The 22,613-nt window shown below is 45.9% G+C and overlaps 1 protein-coding gene across 1 annotated transcript; it reads left to right on the forward strand.

The window, feature by feature from the left end:
• Positions 1-11,156: 11,156 nt before the first annotated feature.
• Positions 11,157-16,911, forward strand: LOC142284811 (uncharacterized). Its single transcript, XM_075333232.1, has 4 exons — positions 11,157-11,293; positions 11,423-11,602; positions 11,870-12,005; positions 14,472-16,911. Exons 1-4 carry the CDS (start codon positions 11,216-11,218, stop codon positions 15,818-15,820), a joined length of 1,743 nt encoding a protein of 580 aa, XP_075189347.1. The 5' UTR covers positions 11,157-11,215; the 3' UTR covers positions 15,821-16,911.
• The last annotated feature ends 5,702 nt before the right edge of the window (positions 16,912-22,613 follow it).

Consider the following 22,613-nt stretch of genomic DNA (forward strand, 5'->3'; position numbering starts at 1 on the left):
AGGTAGGGTGCAGGGGTATTATATATCTAGTGTGCGGCTCTGCAGGTGAGGTAGGTTGCAGGGTATTATATATCTAGTGTGCGGCTCTCTGCAGGTGGAGGTAGGTGCAGGGTATTATATATCTAGTGTGCGGCTCTGCAGGTGGAGGTAGGTGCAGGGTATTATATATCTAGTGTGCTGGTCTCTGCAGGTGGAGGTAGGTGCAGGGGTATTATATATCTAGTGTCGCGGGCCTCTGCAGGTGGAGGTAGGTGCAGGGTATTATATATCTAGTGCTGCGGCTCTGCAGGTGGAGGTAGGTGGCAGGGTATTATTATAGGTCTAGGTGCGCGCTCTGCAGGTGGAGGTAGGTGGCAGGGTAATTATATATCTAGTGTGCGGCTCTGCAGGTGGAGGTAGGTGCAGGGTATTATATATCTAGTGTGCGCTCTGCAGGTGGAGGTAGGTGCAGGGTATTATATATCTAGTGTGCGGCTCTGCAGGTGGAGGTAGGTGCAGGGTTATTATATATCTAGTGTGCGGCTCTGCAGGTGGAGGTAGGTGCAGGGTATTATATAATCTAGTGTGCGGCTCTGCAGGTGGAGGTAGGTGCAGTGGTTATTATATATCTAGTGTGCGGCTCTGCAGGTGGAGGTAGGTGCAGGGTATTATATATCTAGTGTGCGGCTCTGCAGGTGGAGGTAGGTGCAGGGTATTATATATCTAGTGTGCGGCTCTGCAGGTGGAGGTAGGTGCAGGGTATTATATATCTAGTGTGCGGCTCTGCAGGTGGAGGTAGGTGCAGGGTATTATATATCTAGTGTGCGGCTCTGCAGGTGGAGGTAGGTGCAGGGTATTATATATCTAGTGTGCGGCTCTGCAGGTGGAGGTAGGTGCAGGGTATTATATATATCTAGTGTGCGGGCTCTGCAGGTGGGAGGTAGGTGCAGGGTATTAATATATCTAGTGTGCGGCTCTGCAGGTTGGAGGTAGGTGCAGGGTATTATATATCTAGTGTGCGGCTCTGCAGGTGGAGGTAGGTGCAGGGTATTATATATCTAGTGTGCGGGCTCTGCAGGTGGTAGGTAGGTGCAGGGTATTATATATCTAGTGTGCGGCTCTGCAGGTGGAGGTAGGTGCAGGGTATTATATATCTAGTGTGCGGCTCTGCAGGTGGAGGTAGGTGCAGGGTATTATATATCTAGTGTGCGGCTTCTGCAGGTGGAGGTAGGTGCAGGTATTATATATCTAGTGTGCGGCTCTGCAGGTGGAGGTAGGTGCAGGGGTATTATATATCTAGTGTGCGGCTCTGCAGGTGGAGGTAGGTGCAGGGTATTATATATCTAGTGTGCGGCTCTGCAGGTGGAGGGTAGGTGCAGGGTATTATATATCTAGTGTGCGGCTCTGCAGGAGGAGGTAGGTGCAGGGTATTATATATCTAGTGTGCGGCTCTGCAGGTTGGAGGTAGGTGCAGGGTATTATATATCTAGTGTGCGGCTCTGCAGGTGGAGGTAGGTGCAGGGTATTATATATATCTAGTGTGCGGCTCTGCAGGTGGAGGTAGGTGCAGGGTATTATATATCTAGTGTGCGGCTCTGCAGGTGGAGGTAGGTGCAGGGTATTATATATCTAGTGTGCGGCTCTGCAGGTGGAGGTTAGGTGCAGGGTATTATATATCTAGTGTGCGGGCTCTGCAGGTGGAGGTAGGTGCAGGGTATTATATATCTAGTGTGCGGCTCTGCAGGTGGAGGTAGGTGCAGGGTATTATATATCTAGTGTGCGGCTCTGCAGGTGGAGGTAGGTGCAGGGTATTATATATCTAGTGTGCGGCTCTGCAGGTGGAGGTAGGTGCAGGGTATTATATATCTAGTGTGCGGCTCTGCAGGTGGAGGTAGGTGCAGGGTATTATATATCTAGTGTGCGGCTCTGCAGGTGGAGGTAGGTGCAGGGTATTATATATCTAGTGTGCGGCTCTGCAGGTGGGAGGTAGGTGCAGGGTAATTATATATCTAGTGTGCGGCTCTGCAGGTGGAGGTAGGTGCTGGGTATTATATATCTAGAGTGTGCGGCTCTGAGCAGGTGGAGGTAGGTGCAGGGTATTATATATCTAGTGGTGCGGCTCTGCAGGTGGAGGTGAGGTGCAGGGTTATTATATATCTAGTGTGCGGCTCTGCAGGTGGAGGTAGGTGCAGGGTATTATATATCTAGTGTGCGGCTCTGCAGGTGGAGGTAGGTGCAGGGTATTAATATCTAGTGTGCGGGCTCTGCAGGTGGAGGTAGGTGCAGGGTATTATATATCTAGTGTGCGGCTCTGCAGGTGGAGGTAGGTGCAGGGTATTATATATCTAGTGTGCGGCTCTGCAGGTGGAGGTAGGTGCAGGGTATTATATATCTAGTGTGCGGCTCTGCAGGTGGAGGTAGGTGCAGGGTATTATATATCTAGTGTGCGGCTCTGCAGGTGGAGGTAGGTGCAGGGTATTATATATCTAGTGTGCGGCTCTGCAGGTGGAGGTAGGTGCAGGGTATTATATATCTAGTGTGCGGCTCTGCAGGTGGAGGTAGGTGCAGTGGTATTATATATCTAGTTGTGCGGCTCTGCAGGGTGGAGGTTAGTGTGCAGGGTATTATATATATCTAGTGTGCGGCTCTGCAGGTGGAGGTAGGTGCAGGGTATTATATATCTAGTGTGCGGCTCTGCAGGTGGAGGTAGGTGCAGGGTATTATATATCTAGTGTGCGGCTCTGCAGAGTGGAGGTAGGTGCAGGGTATTATATATCTAAGTGTGCGGCTCTGCAGGGTGGAGGTAGGTGCAGGGTATTATATATCTAGTGTGCGGCTCTGCAGGAGGAGGTAGGTGCAGGGTATTATATATCTAGTGTGCGGCTCTGCAGGGAGGAGGTAGGTGCAGGGTATTATATATCTAGTGTGCGGCTCTGCAGGTGGAGGGTAGGTGCAGGGTATTATATATCTAGTGTGCGGCTCTGCAGGTGAGTAGGTGCAGGGTTATTATATATCTAGTGTGCGGCTCTGCAGGTGGAGGTAGGTGCAGGGTATTATATATCTAGTGTGCGGCTCTGCAGGTGGAGGTAGGTGCAGGGTATTATATATCTAGTGTGCGGCTCTGCAGGGGAGGTAGGTGCAGGGTATTATATATCTAGTGTGCGGCTCTGCAGGAGGAGGTATGGTGCAGGGTATTATATATCTAGTGTGCCGGCTCTGCAGGAGGAGGTAGGGTGCAGGGTTATTATATATCTAGTGTGCGGCTCTGCAGGGGAGGAGGTAGGTGCAGGGTATTATATATCGTAGTGTGCGGCTCTGCAGGTGGAGGTAGGGTGCAGGGTATTATATATCTAGTGTGCGGCTCTGCAGGAGGAGGTAGGTGCAGGGTATTATATATCTATGTGTGCGGCTCTGCAGGTGTGAGGTAGGTGCAGGGTATTATATATCTAGTGTGCGGCTCTGCAGGTGTGAGGTAGGTGCATGGGTATTATATATCTAGTGTGCGGCTCTGCAGGTGGAGGTAGGTGCAGGGGTATTATATCTAGTGTGCGCTCTGCAGGTGGAGGTAGGTGCAGGTTATTATATATCTAGTGTGCGGCTCTGCAGGTGGAGTAGGTGCAGGGGTATTGATTATATCTAGTGTGTCGGGAGGGGCCTCTGCAGGTGGAGGTAGGTGCAGGGTATTATATATCTAGAGTGTGCGGCTCTGCAGGATGGAGGTAGGTGCAGGGTATTATATATCCGGTGTGCGGCTCTGCAGGTGGAGGTAGGTGCAGGGTATTATATATCTGTGTGCGGCTCTGCAGGTGGAGGTAGGTGCAGGGTATTATATATCTAGTGTGCGGCTCTGCAGGTGGAGGCAGGTGCAGGGTATTATATATCTAGTGTGCGGCTCTGCAGGTGGAGGTAGGTGCAGGGTATTATATATCTAGTGTGCGGCTCTGCAGGTGGAGGTAGGTGCAGGTTATTATATATCTAGTGTGCGGCTCTGCAGGTGGAGGTAGGTGCAGGGTATTATATATCTAGTGTGCGGCTCTGCAGGTGGAGGTAGGTGCAGGGTATTATATATCTGGTGGTGTGGCACTGCAGGTGGAGGTAGGTGCAGGGTATTATATATCTGGTGTGCGGCTCTGCAGGTGGAGGTAGGTGCAGGGTATTATATATCTAGTGTGCGGCTCTGCAGGTGGAGGTAGGTGCAGGGTATTATATATCTAGTGTGGCGGCTCTGCAGGTGGAGGTAGGTGCAGGGTATTATATATCTAGTGTGCGGCTCTGCAGGTGGAGGTAGGTGCAGGGTATTATATATCTAGTGTGCGGCTCTGCAGGTGGAGGTAGGTGCAGGGTATTATATATCTAGTGTGCGGCTCTGCAGGTGGAGGTAGGTGCAGGGTATTATATATCTAGTGTGCGGCTCTGCAGGTGGAGGTAGGTGCAGGGTATTATATATCTAGTGTGCGGCTCTGCAGGAGGAGGCAGGTGCAGGGTATTATATATCTAGTGTGCGGCTCTGCAGGTGGAGGTAGGTGCAGGGTATTATATATCTAGTGTGCGGCTCTGCAGGAAGAGGTAGGTGCAGGGTATTATATATCTAGTGTGCGGCTCTGCAGGTGGAGGTAGGTGCAGGGTATTATATATCTAGTGTGCGGCTCTGCAGGTGGAGGTAGGTGCAGGGTATTATATATCTAGTGTGCGGCTCTGCAGGTGGAGGTAGGTGCAGGGTATTATATATCTAGTGTGCGGCTCTGCAGGTGGAGGTAGGTGCAGGGTATTATATATCTAGTGTGCGGCTCTGCAGGTGGAGGTAGGTGCAGGGTATTATATATCCGGTGCGCGGCTCTGCAGGTGGAGGTAGGTGCAGGGGCTCTAGTGTTTTCTCTCCTTCATTTTCCTGTTTCTGTCGTCGTCTTTTGTTTGTTTTTATGACGACGCTGAAGTCGGTTTCTTATTTTTTCTGGGTTTTTTGGGATCTTTTTTACTGTTTTTATTTTTGTAGATTAAAACCTATCTAGTCCAGTGCAGTGCAGAGCCCGGATGTGAATACACTGGAAAGCAGCAACAACAATGATAAAACTGGTACAAAAATCGGCATCAAACGCAGGGTGTTATGGAGAGGGTTAATGGCTCCGCACTGCATTGTACTTTATTATCGTTATTTTTTTGTTTGTTGTTTAACCTGTAATAAAACCCATCCAAATAAGAAACCAACTTCAGCATCGAGGATTTTATTGCTGATGTCGAGCGATACTGGTGGGAAAATAAGGGAAATGTCTGTTATTACCACATATATCCCCTGCCCCCCCGCAGTGACTGACAGCCGCTCAGCATTAGAACCTGCTGTCAGTCAGTGGTGAGAGCGCGTATACAACCACTGATCACTGTATACTGAGCAATGACTAAAACCTCATCGGGGGCCATCCCTATGACTGAAAGCCGGACACTGTCATATTATATGTTTATGACCACATGTAAATATTTCTTAGCTATTTTGTAACACTTATTATTTTGTATATATGGCTGCTTTTTACCTGATAATAACAGAGATTTGGATTGACAGTGGTATTTTCCTATATTTCACATATTCGGGGGGGGGGGGGATTAGTAGTTTGGTATTTTTTATTTTACTTCCCCTGTAACTGGGGCTGATATAATGACTCAGCAGTGACCATATCCTCTGTGTATGGGGGAGGAAGCACCATCAGATCTTTCTATTCTGTTTCCTGGAAACCGTGAAAATAAGCCCCAGTAGGATTTTTGGAGCTTTTTTGACTATATTTAATATATAAAATACGATAAGATAAACGTTATTGACCCCACAGTGGGGAAATTTGCACATTACTGCAGCTCAATACAGGAGAGGGTGGGATAGAATAAAGAAAGAAATATTAAAAACACTATACACATGTGATATATAACAATGTACAGTACAGACCAAAAGTTTGGACACACCTTCTCATTCAGAGAGTTTTCTTTATTTTCATGACTCTAAAAATTGTAGAGTCACATTGAAGGCATCAAAACTATGAATTAACACATGTGGAATGAAATACTTAAAGTGTGAAACAACTGAAAATATGTCTTATATTCTAGGTTCTTCAAAATAGCCACCTTTTGCTTTGATTATTGCTTTGCACACTCTTGGCATTCTCTTGATGAGCTTCAAGAGGAAGTCACTGGAAATGGTTTTCCAACAGTCTTGAAGGAGTTTCCCAGAGATGCTTAGCACTTGTTGGCCCTTTTGCCTTCACTCTGCGGTCCAGCTCACCCCAAACCATCTCGATTGGGTTCAGGTCTGGTGACTGTGGAGGCCAGGTCATCTGGAGTAGCCCCCATCACTCTCCTTCTTAGTCAAATAGCCCTTACGCAGCCTGGAGGTGTGTTTGGGGTCATTGTCCTGTTGAAAAATAAATGATGGTCCAACTAAGCGCAAACCGGATGGAATAGCACGCCGCTGCAAGATGCTGTGGTAGTCATGCTGGTTCAGAATGCCTTCAATTTTAAATAAATCCCCAACAGTGTCACCAGCTAAGCACCCCCACACCATCACACCTCCTCCTCCATGCTTCATGGTGGGAACCAGGCATGTAGAGTCCATCCGTTCACCTTTTCTACAAAGACACGGTGGTTGGATCCAAAGATTTCAAATTTGGACTCATCAGACCAAAGCACAGATTTCCACTGATCTAATGTCCATTCCTTCTGTTCTTTAGCCCAAACAAGTCTCTTCTGCTTGTTGTCTGTCCTTAGCAGTGCTTTCCTAGCAGCTATTTTACCATGAAGGCTGCTGCACAAAGACTTCTCTTAACAGTTGTTCTAGAGATGAGAAGGTGTGTCCAAACGTTTGGTCTGTACTGTACATATACCTAATACAGCAAATAAATATATGTATATGAAGGTGCATATTAGTGATGGCAGTGTAGGTGAATTACGGTATCTAATTGAATGATAACATCATGATGTGTTTATACAGTCTAACTGCAGTTGGAATGAAGGACCTACGGAAGCCCTCCGTCCTGCAGCGAGGATGTTTAAAGCTGGGTTCACACTAAGTGACAGCGACAACGACGTCGATGTTACGTCACCATTTTCTGTGACGTAACAGCGACCTTGTAAGTCGCTGTTATGATCGCTGCTTAGCTGTCAAACACAGCAGCCGATCATAAGCAGGAAACCTGTGGGCAAAAAGCGCATAGGGTCTTACCCTGATAACAGGGGGTGTAATAAGAGTAATCCTACTCACCTGTTAGAGTTGTGAAAGGCACAACTCCTGTAACCGCATATGTTGATCAAAGGCAGCAGCACCCCGATTGGCAGATAACAGAGAGAATAGCGGAGATGGGTTTTAAAAACCGCGCCAGAGATCCAGATGTAAACTTGATCAATGTACACTTTATTTCGGCATAGGTCTACGCGTTTCTGGGGTCTCAGCCCCCTTCTTCAGGACCAGCAAGCACAAGATACAAAGAATCTTTGTATGTATGTATGTATGTATTTGAAATAAAGTGTACATTGATCAAGTTTACATCTGGATCTCTGGCGCGGTTTTTAAAACCCATCTCCGCTATTCTCTCTGTTAAACACAGCAGCCGAAGCAGCGATCATAACGACACGCGTCGCTGTGCTGCAACGTGCAGAGAGCAGGGAGCCGCGCACACTGAGCGCTGGCTCCCTGCTCTCCTAGCTACAGTACACATCGGGTTAATTACCTGATGTGTACTGCAGCTACATGTGCAGAGAGCAGGTAGCCGCGCACAATGCTTAGCGCTGGCTCCCTGCACTCCTAGCTACAGTACACATCGGGTTAATTACCTGATGTGTACTGCAGCCACATGTGCAGAGAGCTGGGAGCCGCGCACACTGCTTAGCGCTGGCTCCCTGCTCTCCTAGCTACAGTACACATCGGGTTAATTACCTGATGTGTACTGCAGCTACATGTGCAGAGAGCAGGTAGCCGCGCACAATGCTTAGCGCTGGCTCCCTGCTCTCCTAGCTACAGTACACATCGGGTTAATTACCTGATGTGTACTGCAGCTACATGTGCAGAGAGCAGGTAGCCGCGCACACTGCTTAGCGCTGGCTCCCTGCTCTCCTAGCTACAGTACACATCGGGTTAATTACCCGATGTGTACTGCAGCCACATGTGCAGAGAGCTGGGAGCCGGCGCTGGCAGCGTGAGAGCGGTGGAGGCTGGTAACGAAGGTAAATATTGGGTAACCACCTTGGTTACCCGATGTTTACCTTGGTTACAGATTACCGCAGGCTGTCAGACGCCAGTTCCTGCTCCCTGCACATTCAGGATTGTTGCTCTCTCGCTGTCACACACAGCGATGTGTGCTTATCAGCGGGAGAGCAACAATAAAAAAACGAACCAGGGCTGTGTGTAACGAGCAGCGATCTAACAGCAGGGGCCAGATCGCTGCTCAGTGTCACACACAGCGAGATCGCTAATGAGGTCACTGCTTCGTCACAAAAAACGTGACTCAGCAGCGATCTCAGCAGCGATCTCGCTGTGTGTGAAGCACCCCTTAGTCTCTGACTGAAGGAGCTGCTCTGGCCCCCCACTGTTTCATGCAGAGGGTGGAGGGGGTTTTTCATGATGGCTGTCAGCTTTGCTAACATCCTCCTCTCACCCACCACAACCACAGGCTCCAGAGGACATCCCAGCACAGAGCTTGACCTCCGTATCAATTTGTCAATCCTGTTCCTGTCCCTTTCAGTACATCCAGCCCCCCAGCAGACCACTCCATAAAAAAGGGCAGATGCTACCACCGTGTCGTAGAATGTCTATAACAGAGTTCTGCAGACACCGAGGGACCTCAGCCTCTTCAGTAGGTGGAGTCGACTCTGGCCCTTCTTATACAGGACGTCTGTGTTCGTAGTCCAGTTCATCTTATTGTTGAGGTGAACACTCAGGTACTTGTAAGAGTCTACTGTCTCAACAACTTTTCCCTGGATGTTCACCGGTGCTTTAGGGGGTGACTTCCTCCTAAGGTCTATGACCATCTCCTTCATCTTGCTGGCATTTACTTGAAGAGCGTTGGTCTCACACCAGCCAACAAAGTCACAGATGACACCCCTGTATTCCTAGTCATTCCCGTCTGATACGCATCCAATGATGGCCGTATCATCCGAGAACTTCTGAAAGTGGCAGTGGTCCGAGTTATACCTGAAGTCTGACATGTACAAACTGAACAGAAAGAGTGAGAGGACCGTGCCCTGTGGTGCCCCTGTGCTTCAGACTACCACATAAGACACACAGTCATGGAGCCTCACATGCTGTGGTCTGTTGGTGAGGTAGTCGATCGTCCATGCTGTCAGCTGCTTGTCCACTCCGGCTCCCTCCAGCTTCCCTCTCAGCAGAGCAGGCCGGATAGTGTTGAAAGCACTGGAGAAGTCAAAGAACATGACCCTCACAGTGTTTCCTGCTTGCTCTAGGTGAGAGAGACATCGGTGCTGCAGGTAGATGACAGCGTCCTCCACCCCGATGCCGGGCTGGTAGGCGAACTGCAGGGGATCCAGCGCTGGGCTCACCACAGAACCCTGCTCCAAAAATAAGCCATACTTGCGATTCCATAGAAAAGTGTCCAAGCAGCTAAAAAAGTTAAAGAATACGGCAGGACTCATGAAAGAAAGCAGACACCATCAAAAGAAACCAAATCCCCCAAAAAAAAACAAAAATCGCACTTACCAGATCCCAAACAATTACAGTTGGCAAGTACTGATGGTGGATGGGCTCTCACACAGAGATCTGTGTCACTGTCAGTTCCCTGACAGCTGTTCCAGCTGCATTGCACCGCAGAGCTGTGGATACAGTGACAGAGAAGGCAGAGGCAGTAATAAACAGTCTCTGCCTTATGTAGAGATTTCCTCTCCGTTGCTACATGTTTGTTTATGCACTGCTATGTAATGACATTGTAGAACATCACTGCAGAGTAGGAGTCAGATGGCACAGACGTGTAAAGTCTATGAACAGTCCGAAACCAGTTTAAAATATCTAAACTTTTTTATTTACATAATTCTTCAAGTTTAGGAGGGAAATATACTGTAACGTGGGCACATTTTGTAATTGGGTTAACGTTCACTATTTTGCTCCAGTCATACAAGAAATGGGTGGTAGATTTTGTGCGTCAGCGAGTGCACAGATCCGTACACCATGTGTGGCCCCTCTTCTTCCGTTAGAAACAAGAATACATAGAATCCTAATTCCAATGCCCTGTTAACCGAAAAACTGGGAAATTATTTGTTTTTGTACTTTCTTATTTTCCCGCTTTTATTTTTCCGCTCACATTTCCGTATGAAGAATTGTTTTTTTTTTTTATCATAAAGATAATGTGCTACTTTTAGGGTGGTGACACACATAGCGACGCAGCAGCGATCATGACTAGCGATCTGACCTTATCAGGATCGCTGCTGTGTCGTTACATGGTCGCTGGTGAGCTGTCAAACAGGCAGATCTCACCAGCGACCAGTGACCAGCCCCCAGCCAGCAGCGACGCGTGGAAGCGGAACTAGTATATATCGGGTAACCAAGGAAAGCACTTCTCTTGGTTATCTCGATATTTATCTTAGTTACTAGCGTCCGCCGCTCTCACGCTGCCAGTGCCGGCTCCCTGTTCCCTGCACTTTTAGCCAGAGTACACATCGGGTTAGATACCCGATGTGTACTCCAGCTACGTGTGCAGGGAGCCGGCACTGGCAGCATGAGAGCGGCGGACGCTAGTAACTAAGGTAAATTTCGGGTAACCAAGGAAAGGGCTTCTTGGTTACCCGATGTTTACTGTAGTTACAGCTTACCGCAGGCTGCCAGAAGCCGGCTCCCTGCTCGCTTCAGTTTGTCGCTCTCTCGCTGTCACACACAGCGATGTGTGCTTCACAGCGGGAGAGCAACGTCCAAAAAATGAAGCAGGACATTCAGCAACGACCGGCGACCTCACAGCAGGGACCAGGTCGTTGCTGGATGTCACACATAGTGACAGCGACGGGACGTCGCTGCTACGTCACAGAAAATGGTGACTTAGCAGCGACGTCGTTGTTGTCGTCGCTATGTGTGACACCACCTTTATAGTTGTACTATTTACATAGCACATTTCATGATAATTTTTTTTACTACCCAAATGATATCTCACCTCCCTTATCTCCATTAATTTTCTATATGGGCTCATCTCCTTCCCATTCAGGTCCTTATAATATCGGATCCTCTCGGTGATTTTATTCTGTTTAAGAAAATTTCTTAACAAGGATGGATATGGACAGGGACAAGATGGCCGAGAGGATATTACACCTCACCCTAGAGATCCTCTTCCGGCTTACTGGAGAGGTGAGAGATTCTGATGACGTCACATTACATCATTCTTATCTATGGGAATAACAGATGGACAGAACTGGAGAGGTGAGGACTCTGGAAATGTCTGGAGTGAGATTTATTACTGTGTTTCTCCATAACCAGGATTACACAGTAGTGAAGAAGACCTCTAGTGAGCGCTGTCAGGCCCCTGTGTCTGAAGGATGGGGAAGACCCCTGAGCCCAATCATGGGGCCTCCACCTCACCCCCCGATACATGAGGACATCAATGACCAGAAGATCCTAGAACTCGCCTACAAGATGATTGAGCTGCTGACTGGAGAGGTGACAGTGCTGGGAATGCTGGGACATTATACAGTAACGCTATGAAGGGATCGGGGGGTTACAGTATCATTGTATGTGTCAGGTTCCTATAAGGTGTCAGGACGTCACCGTCTATTTCTCCATGGAGGAGTGGGAGTATTTAGAAGGACACAAAGATCTGTACAAGGACGTCATGATGGAGGTTCCCCAGCCCCTCACATCACCAGGTAATAGACAGGACTAAATACACACGGCCTATAATTATCTGTATGTAAGGAATGAATTCAGTCCCTGTATGTGTCTCCTCCAGGTCTATCCAGTAAGAGGACAACACCAGAGAGATGTCCCCGTCCTCTTCTCCCACAGGACTGTAAACAAGAAGATCCCGATGTTCCTCAGGATGTGTTTCCTCCAGTTCTATCCAGTAAGAGATATCTACTCATGTACTTTCTTCACTCATTTTGTGTTTACATTTTTAGACTTTCTGCTCTGGTTTTTTTCAGCTGTATTTTCTTTGCTTCTGCTTCTTCTGCTGTTTGTTTCTAGTCCCTTCTCTATGTTGTTATGAAGGAAACTCAAAAACCTGCAGAGGGTTCATGAATACCAATGTATGTAAAGCGCTGTGGAATTAATAGCGCTATATAAATGAATAAAATTATTATTAATTAATACCCTGTTTCCCTGAAAAGACAACCTACACCGAAAATAAGCCCTAGCATGATTTTATGGGATTTTTGGAGAATGGTTGAAATATAAGCCCTACTCCAAAAATAAGCCCTAGTTACAGTCAGAGCCAACGTTGGGAGGAGTTAAACTGCGCAATTTCTCAGGATCCCCACTCTCTTAGGGTCCCCATCAGTTGTATTCTGAGGTTGATTGTTTAAGGACCTTTGATGATTTCAAAGTCATGTGACATGATGTAACCAAAGGTCTCTTAATTGCAGGAGTGTAAATGAACTGAACAAAAGACAGGCTGGCATGCAGGACTGGCATTAGTGGAAAGGGAGAGCAAACTGGGCAATTTCACAGGACTCCCATTCTCCTAAGGGCCCCAGTGTTTATATGCTGATTATAGGACTGCTTAAAAACCTTTTCAACATCACGTCATGTGACCAAAGGTCTTAATTGCAGGAGTATAAAGGTGAAGAGGAGACAGGCTGATGTATGTGTGTGTGTTCACGACAATTTTAATCAGCTTTGCCAAAATGAGCAAAGCTCGGCCAGAACAAAGGTGTGATGCCACCGCTTCTCTAATTCTTAACAAACTGCGGCATTCCCTATGCCAAAAATCTCACTCCAGTCCCTGACGTAATTTTTCAGTGTACATCGTCACAATCGTTGTCCCGGACAACCCCGTTAAATATCTGACATCTGTCTGTAACTATTTTATTTTCGAAAAAAAAATCTCTTTGAAAATTTCTGTTGTGGATCAATGTTGCAAAGAGATTTTTGCAGATTTTACCAACTGTCATGGCGGCGTCAGGATCTATGGAAATTATAGATTCTTGTACGTTGCATGTTAACTTCTCTGATGTCTGTGAGCAGCGCAGGAGATGCAGGCGTCAAACCATAGACTTGGGCAGGCTAACAAGAGTAAGGGTTACTTTACACGCTGCAACATCGCTAGCATTTGCTAGCGATGTCGAGTGAGATTGCACCCGCCCCCGTCGCACGGCCGATATGTGGTGATCGCTGCCGTAGCGAACATTATCGCTACGGCAGCGTCACACGCACATACCTGCTCTGCGACGTTGCTGTGACCGGCGAACCGCCTCCTTTCTGGGGCGGTTCGTTCAGCGTCACAGCAGCGTCACTGAACCGCCGCCCAATAGAAAAGGAGGGGAGGAGATGAGCGGCCGCAACATGTCGCCCACTTCCTTCCTTCCTCCTTTTCCGTTGGACGGAGGTAAAGGAGATGTTTGTCGTTCCAGCGGCGTCACACATAGCGATGTGTGCTGCCGCAGGAACGACAGACAAAATCGGACCTGCAGCAGCACCGATATTATGGAAGTGAACGACTTGTCAACGAGCAACGATTTTGCACATTTTTGCGATCGTTGATCGTCGCTCATTTGTGTTACACGCTGCGATGTCGCTACCGGTGCCGGATGTGCGTCACTAACGACGAGACCCCGACGATATATCGGCAGCGATGTCGCAGCGTGTAAAGTACCCCTTATTCTCTGCGGGGCTGCTTGTTAATGTCTTTGATCCCATGCTGTAGAGGAGAAGGTATAATTTGCTCCCCTCCTGTATATACTGGCTGGATTATTTCATTAATGCCAGCTATAGCTTACCTATACTGCTCTGGTCAGGTGTTGTGATCCAGACTTACGGGTGGTTATTGGGCACTATTACTGTGACCTGTTGTGCTATTAACACTTGTTGTCTTTTTGTTGCTGCCTTCCTGCTCTTGCTTTTCTCCTTAGTCTTTCACTGTTTATTTCTGTGAGTTTGCAATGTGTTTCATATGTCTTAATCTGTTTCCATCATATTCCTACCCCTTCCTTCCCTGGGGGATTACAGATTAGATCTCATCAGCAGAATAGTAAGACACGAGACTCCAGCATCTCCATCTTCAGGGGTAATCCAGAGGTTAGGAATAGCTTAGGGTCACTTAGCGTGAGAGACAGTATAGGAGCACTTTGTCCCTCATTATCCTGCAGTCATATTGTAACAACAGTACAGATTATTTACTGTAGCACATTCCAGAGAACTTGTGCTAGGAATGGGAGATCCGAATTAACGAAGATGTAACAGATGTCAAAATTGGCCAACAGATTAAGAATACATTTTTTCCTAATTTAATTTCTGATGTTATGGTTTAAAAAAATACATTAACTTTCAAGATATCATTAAAAAATAATAACATTGTGTTTATTTTTAGCAGATGACTGTATTGGGAGTTCAAATGGCTCTCTAATATCTTCAGAATTTATAACAGATGATGACTGTATGACACATGATACATATGAAGAGCATGATGTTGTCCCAAATATACCTCCAGTCCTTCATCGGAAAGCGATATCATCTGATCTTTTCAAACAAGACCAAAATTCCAATCATCAAAAAACTCTCACTGGGAAGAAGTCATTTTCATGTTCAGAGTGTGGAAAATGTTTTAGTGAGAAATCAGGCCTTGTTAGGCATCAGAAAATTCACACAGGGGAGAAGCCATATTTATGTTCAGAGTGTGGAAAATGTTTTCTTCAGAAATTCGAACTTGTTTGGCATCAAAGATCTCACACAGGGGAGAAGCCATTTTCATGTTCAGAGTGTGGGAAATGTTTTATTCGGAAATCAAGACTTGTTATGCATCAGAAAATTCACACAGGGGAGAAGCCATTTTCATGTTCAGAGTGTGGGAAAGGTTTTAGTCATAAATCATATCTTGTTACTCATCAAAACATTCACATAGGGGAGAAGCCATTTTCATGTTCGGAGTGTGGAAAATATTTTATTCAGAAATCAAACCTTATTTCGCATCAGAAAATTCACAAAGGGGAGAAGCCATTTTCATGTTCAGAGTGTGGGAAATGTTTTATTCGGAAATCAGGACTTGTTGGGCATCAGAAAGTTCACACCGGGGAGAAGCCATTTTCATGTACAGAATGTGGGAAATGTTTTATTCAGAAATCAAACCTTATTTCGCATCAGAAAATTCACAAAGGGGAGAAGCCATTTTCATGTTCAGAGTGTGGGAAATGTTTTATTCGGAAATCAGAACTTGTTGGGCATCAGAAAGTTCACACCGGGGAGAAGCCATTTTCATGTACAGAATGTGGGAAATGTTTTATTCAGAAATCAAACCTTGTTTCGCATCAGAAAGTTCACACAGGGGAGAAGCCATTTTCATGTTCAGAGTGTGGTAAATGTTTTATTCAGAAATTATACCTTGTTAGACATCAGAAAATTCACACAGGGGAGAAGCCATTTTCATGTTCAGAGTGTGGGACATGTTTTATTCAGAAATCATCCCTTGTTAGACATCAGAAAATTCACACAGGGGAGAAGCCCTTTTCATGTTCAGAGTGTGGGAAATGTTTTATTCGGAAATCATCCCTTGTTACACATCAGAAAATTCACTTAGGGAGAATCCATTTTCATGTTCAGAGTGTGGGAAATGTTTTAATTGGAAAACAGAGTACAAGTAAGGCTCAGCATTACCAATTAGCAGGTGCTCGTACGAAAAAAGTAAGGCAAATGAGAGAATTCCAGCACACTGACTACCCCAAATGAAGTAAAGAGACTTAGATTAGGCTGTGTTCATTTTTATTGTTGAAAAAAATTATTTCAAAGTGCTGTGCATGGAACTGTCCACAAAAAGTTGACGTTTCAGCCAACAGCCCTTCGTCAGACTGGACTTATCTATATATAAAGTGATAAATAAAAAAAAATAAACAATCATAGTACATAAGTTGTAGTAATACAAACATTTGTAAATATTTTTACAGTACAACAGTACATCTCGTCAGAAATAACAATTGGTAATGAATGAAACAAAAACGACTACAGGAATCACAATATACCTCATCTTGTACATATACGGTACATAATTTATAATATGGTAGTATTACCTGACAATAGAGAGGCAAAGCAAATTTCAAATGAAGAAAAATAGTGACCCGAGGTAGGCCTGTGTAATAGCAACAATTGGTAGTTACAAAAGTGAACAGGTGATGGTGGAAAGGAGCAGGCTGCCAGATAATAGGATAAAAGGTACAAGAAGAAATAATGAAAATGGGAATAGATGATAATGAAGTGGGCTCACCAAATGTAGATATTGCCTGTGGACCCATTAGAATGATTTCACTCCACTATGTAAATAACGGTAACATAGAGACAAAAGCCATAAAATTGTAAGGGAATAATACGTAGTATATTAGAGCTAGCACTAAAAATACTATTGTATATAACGGTAAATTCAGGGTAATAGCATGTTGCTCTAACTAGTTACAAGAGATGCAATTACTAGCATGTATGAAAAAAAATCATATCTGGGGGAAGTTATAAGTTAAAATCATTACCTGCAAAAGTACTATATGGATGTGATCATCATAACACGGATGGATAACAGTGTACTATGTGGCTGTAGTAGGGAAATGAGGAATAATACAATCGGATTAGCCAAGAGGCGACTGGAAAAAAGAAAAAGAGAAAAAAAGGAAGAAAAAGGGGAAAGGAAGGGGATATATAATATAATAAAAGTATATATTTTTTAGTACCTTATGGAATGCTCAATATATGTTGCAGAAGGAAAATTATATCATGAATAATATTCAAATCCCACCATGTGAATCTGTATGATTGTAAAAGAGCTAGGACTAAGCCAGCATGTCTCCTGTAAAATATGTTATAGCAATAAAATGTATATCCATTCACTTTTGGGAGCTAACAAGCATGGAAAAAGAATAAGGAAGAAATAGTTATGTAATACCTAATGCTGATGACACATAAGTAAGGCAAGGAAGTATCTTATATGCAAGGGTGAAGTCTGGGTCCCACTATATGGCTTCCATTAAGATAAAGAACAGAACATTAAAAAGAAGGATCACCAACAGGGATAAGATACCTGCATAGTAAACATTAGGCAGCCTGAACTTACCAGGATGAAATGGGCGAACGTGGAACTTGCCTACATGCCTCCTGCAATGTGTGAGGTTGCTTCAGTTTGTGTTTCTTTGGAAACAATGGTAGAGGAGTCCTCATCGTTCTAAGAGAGAGTGGAAAAATTAGTTTGCGACATTGATAATTCCGTAATTTTTATGACTAGGGGCCGAGAGCTGGAGCCAAAATAATTCAGTTCAGAGCACAAGTAAGGCTCAGCGTCACCGATTGGCAGGTGCTTGGAAGAAAAAAGTAAGGCAAATGAGAGAATTCCGGCACACTGACTACCACAAATGAAGTAAAGAGACTTACATTATGTTGTGTTCATTTTTATTGTTGAAAAAAAATATTTCAAAGTGCTGTATATGGAACTGTCCACAAAAAGTCAACGTTTTGGCCAACAGGCCTTCGTCAGACTGGACTTTATCTAGATATAAAGTGATAAAAAAAACAATCATAGAACATAAGTTGTAGTTATACAAACATGTGCAAATATTTTTACAGTACAATAGTACATCTCGTCAGAAATAACAATTGGTAATGAATGAAACAAAAACTTGTTGGGCATCAAAGATCTCACACCGAGGAGAAGCCAATGTCATGTTCAGAGTGTGGGAAATGTTTTATTCAGAAATCAGACCTTGTTAGACATCAAAAATTCACACGGGGAGAAGTCATTTTCATGTTCAGAGTGTGGGAAATGTTTTAATTGGAAATCAGAACTTTTTGTGCATCAAAGACCTCACACAGTTGAGATAGCAGGGACAATTGTAATATCCACTTTTAACCCCTTCACCCCCGGCCACTAAAACACCCTAATGACCGGGCCATTTTTTGCAATTCTGACCAGTGTCACTTTGACAGGTTATAACTCTGGAACGCTTCAACGGATCCTGGCGATTCTGAGATTGTTTTTTCGTGACATATTGTACTTCATGTCAGTGGTAAATTTAGGCCGATACTTTTTGCGTTTATTTGTGAAAATTTAGTAAATTGTGCGAAAATTTGGAAAATTTCGCAATTTTCAAACTTTGAAAATTTATGCCCATAAATCTGAGAGATATGTCACACAAAATAGTTACTAAATAACATTTCCCACTTGTCAACTTTACATCAGCGCAATTTTCGAAAAAAAAAAAAAATTTCGTTAGGAAGTTAGAAGAGGTCAAAGTTCATCAGCAATTTCTAATTTTTCCAACAAAATTTACAAAATATTTTTTTTAGGGACCACATCACATTTGAAGTGACTTTGAGAGGCCGAGGTGACAGAAAATACCCAAAAGTGACCCCATTCTAAAAACTGCACCCCTCACACTGCTCAAAACCACATCCAAGAAGTTTATTAACCCTTTAGGTGCGTCACAGGAACCAAAGCAATGTGGAAGGAAAAAATGAAAATTTTACTTTTTAACACAAAAATGTTACTTTAGCCATAAAATTTTCATTTTTACAATGGAGAAAAGAGAAAGTGCACCTTACAATTTATTGTGCATTTTCTCCTGAGTACGCAGCTACCTCATATGTGGTGGAAATCAAATGTTTGGACACACGGCAGTGCTCGGAAGGCAAGGAGCGCCATTTGAATTTTTGAACGCAAAATTAGCTGCACTAATTAGCGGACGCCATGTCAGGTTTGAAGACCCCCTGAGGTGCCTAAACAATGGAGCTCCCCCACAAGTGACCCCATTTTGGAAACTAGAGCCCTCAAATATTTTTTCTAGATGTTTGATGAGCACTTTGAACACCTGGGAGCTTCATAGAAGTTTATAACGTTGAGCCGTGAAAAGAAAAAATTTTTTTTTTACCACAAAACTGTTGCTTCAACTAGGTAGCTTTTTTTTCACAAGGGTATCAGGAAAAAATGCAACATAAAATGTATTGTCCATTTTCTCCTGAGTACGCAGATACCTCATATGTGGTGGAAATCAAATGTTTGGACACACGGCAGTGCTCGGAAGGCAAGGAGCGCCATTTGAATGCAAAATTAGCTGCACTCATTAGCGGACACCATGTCAGGTTTGAAGACCCCCTGAGGTGCCTAAAGAATGGAGCTCCCCCACAAGTGACCCCATTTTGGAAACTAGAGCCCTCAAATAATTTTTCTAGATGTTTGATGAGCACTTTGAACACCTGGGGGCTTCACAGAAGTTCATAACGTTGAGCCGTGAAAAGAAAAAAAATTTTTTTTACCACAAAACTGTTGCTTCAACTAGGTAGCTTTTTTGTTCACAAGGGTATCAGGAAAAAATGCACCATAAAACGTATTGTCCATTTTCTCCTGAGTACGCAGATACCTCACATGTGGTGGAAAGTAATTGTTGGGCGCATGGCGGGGCTCAGAAGAGAAGGGCACCATTTGACAGCAAAATTGATTGGAATCATTAGCGGACGCCATGTCATGTTTTTAGACCCCCCCCCCATGGTGCCTAAACAGTGGAGCTCCCCCACAAATTACCCCATTTTGGAACTAGACCCCTCAAGGAATTTATCTAGATGTTTAGTGAGCCCCTTGTACCCCCAGGGGCTCCACTGAAAGTTGATAACGTTGAACCGTGAAAATTATTTATTTTTTTAAAAAAAAAATTTTTTAAATTTTTGCAGCAACAAGGTAGCTTTTTTTTCTTTCTTTTTACAATGGTATCAGGAAAAAATGCACCATAAAACGTATTGTGCAATTTTTCCCGAGTATGCAGATACCTCACATGTGGTGGAAATCAATTGTTTGGGCGCATGGCGGGGCTCAGAAGACAAGGAACGCCATTTGACTTTTCAAACGCACAGACGCGGTGCACTGATCGGCCGCTGCAGGAGGCACGGTCGGATGAGATACAAAAAGCGCTGGGGATACGGAAGAAAAAAAAAAAGTCACGCCAAAAATTGAGCAGGGATGTTGATCCGCGCTCAGCGGGACGCACGGACAGATGCGATACTTTTTTTCCGTATCCCCGACGTTTTTTGTATTGCATCAGTCCGTGCGTCCCGACGAGCGCTGATCAGGGATGCACATAACGGATCGGCATCCCTGCTCAATTTTTGGCGTGACTTTTTTTTCCGTATCCCCGATGCTTTTTGTCACGCCAAAAATTGAGCAGGGATGCCGATCCGTTATGTGCATCCCTGATCAGCGCTCGGTGGGACGCACGGACAGATGCGATACAAAAAGCGTCGGGAATACGGGAAAAAAAGTCCCGCCGAAAACTGACCACGGATGCAGATACGTTATCTGCATCCATGATCAGCGCTCGGCGGGACGCACGGACGCATGAGGTGTAAAAATGGACAGGGGATAGAGGAAAAAAAAAAAAAGTTATACTCACAGTACCCAGAGGATTTGCAGGAGGAACAGAAGGCAAGGAACAGCTTTACAGCAGCAGCCAGCAGGCAGGAAGTTGGACAGCTCAGCAGAAGACCCAGGAAGAAGGACCCAGCGATGGAGGCAGATGTGATCGGCCGGTGAAGACAGGTAAGAGGACTTCGGGGGGACAGCAGAGGGGGACGGGGACAGCAGAGGGGGACGGGGACAGCAGAGGGGGAGAGCAGAGGAGGGAGATACCGGAGGAGCTGCAGAATAGAGATCACGGGGGAGGCCGGCAGATTGGGATGTCGGGGGGCAGACTGGGATGTCTGGGGGCAGACCGGGATGTCTGGGGGCAGACCGGGATGTCTGGGGGCAGATCGGGATGTCTGGGGGCAGATCGGGATGTCTGGGGGCAGATCGGGATGTGGGGGGGGGCACGGGCAGGGGCCATTACGGGAGCACGCAGGAGCAAATCACAAGAGCGCGCAGGGGCTGCAAGAGAGCAGGGGAGGAGGGATACCGGAGGAGCTGCAGAATAGAGATGGCGGGGGGCAGATCAGGATGTCGGGGGGCAGATCGGGATGTCGGGGGGGCAGATCGGGATGTTGGGGGGGGGGGCAGATCGCAGGGGGGGCACGAGCAGGGGCCATTACGGAAGCGCGCAGGGGCTGCAAGGTGAGCACAATACTCACCGCTCCCGCTCCTGCTCCGTGACGTGGCAGCAGCAGCGGTGGCGTGGTACCACTAGTACCAGCCAGTGCTGCACGCTGCAGACATGTTGGGGGAGGGTCCCCAGACCAGCACAGGCCTGGGGAGGGCGGCCACCGGCAGATCAGACTGCCCCACTGCACACTGATTGGAGCGATTGCGCGTCATAGCACGATCGCTCCAATCAGTGCTGCAGGGGGGGGCCACGGTGTCTGCTTGCTTCCAGCCAATGATCGGAGCTGCTGCAGCCCCGGTCCTAGCTGGATTTTACAAGATCACACTATTTTTGGCATTTTTTTTGCCGAAAACAGCGTGATCAATGTGATTGGCGGTTCCGATTTGAACAGCCAATCACATCGATCGCCTATGGGGGGTGGCGATGCCACCCCCCTGGGGTCAAGCAAAGGTCCCCTGCTGTAAGAAACAGCAGGGGACATAATTTGAAAGCCGTTGCTATGGCCACGGCAATCAAATGAAGTTTAGGCAGTAAAATTACGTCCCTGGTCGTTAAGTCACGTTAAAATAGGACGTAATTTTACTGCCCGCGGTCGTGAAGGGGTTAAAGATCATGAGCATTGTTCTGTCTCGTGGTTTTCGGCTTTGGTTTGTACTGTGTGATTTAGGGAAGAACTAGCTTGACTACTAACTTCTGTAGTGGAGCCCAGTGTAAGAGGCGGCTGTTTTGCAGAGGATTTCACAGAGACTATTATTAAAAAGTCTAAAAAAATTACAAAGAGACAGGGAGGATTATCATGTACTATCCAAACAGGATATTACTCAACCTACTCCGAAAAACCCTACTATTGGTGAGCCAAAAAACTCCACCGTGACTGGTTCTAACCACACAAGGGTTTTCACCAACAGTAGATATAAGAAGACTAGATTTCAGCAATTCAGTAGAATTAAGCTGGTGTCACACTAAGCGACAACGACGTCGCTGTTACGTCACCATTTTCGGTGACGTAACAGCGACCTTGTAAGTCGCTGTTATGATCGCTGCTTAGCTGTCAAACACAGCAGAAGCAGCGATCATAACGTCGCTGTGCTACATGTGCAGAGAGCAGGGAGCCGCGCTTAGCGCTGGCTCCTTGCTCTCCTAGGTACAGTACACATCGGGTTAATTAACCCGATGTGTGCTGCAGCTACATGTCACAGTGCAGAGAGCAGGGAGGCGCGCGCACTGCTTAGCGCTGGCTCCTTGCTCTCCTTGCTACAGTATACATCGGGTTAATTACCCGATGTGTACTGCAGCCACATGTCACAGAGCAGGAGCCGGCACTGGCAGCAAGAGCGGAGGCTGGTAACCAGCGTAAACATCGGGTAACCAGGGAAAGGTCTTCCCTTGGTTACCCGATGTTTACGCTGGTTACAGCTTACCGCAGCTGCCAGTGCCGGCTCCTGATCGCTTCATTTCGTCGC

This window comes from Anomaloglossus baeobatrachus, unplaced genomic scaffold, assembly GCF_048569485.1.
Source record: "Anomaloglossus baeobatrachus isolate aAnoBae1 unplaced genomic scaffold, aAnoBae1.hap1 Scaffold_580, whole genome shotgun sequence".
Lineage (NCBI taxonomy): Eukaryota > Metazoa > Chordata > Amphibia > Anura > Aromobatidae > Anomaloglossus > Anomaloglossus baeobatrachus.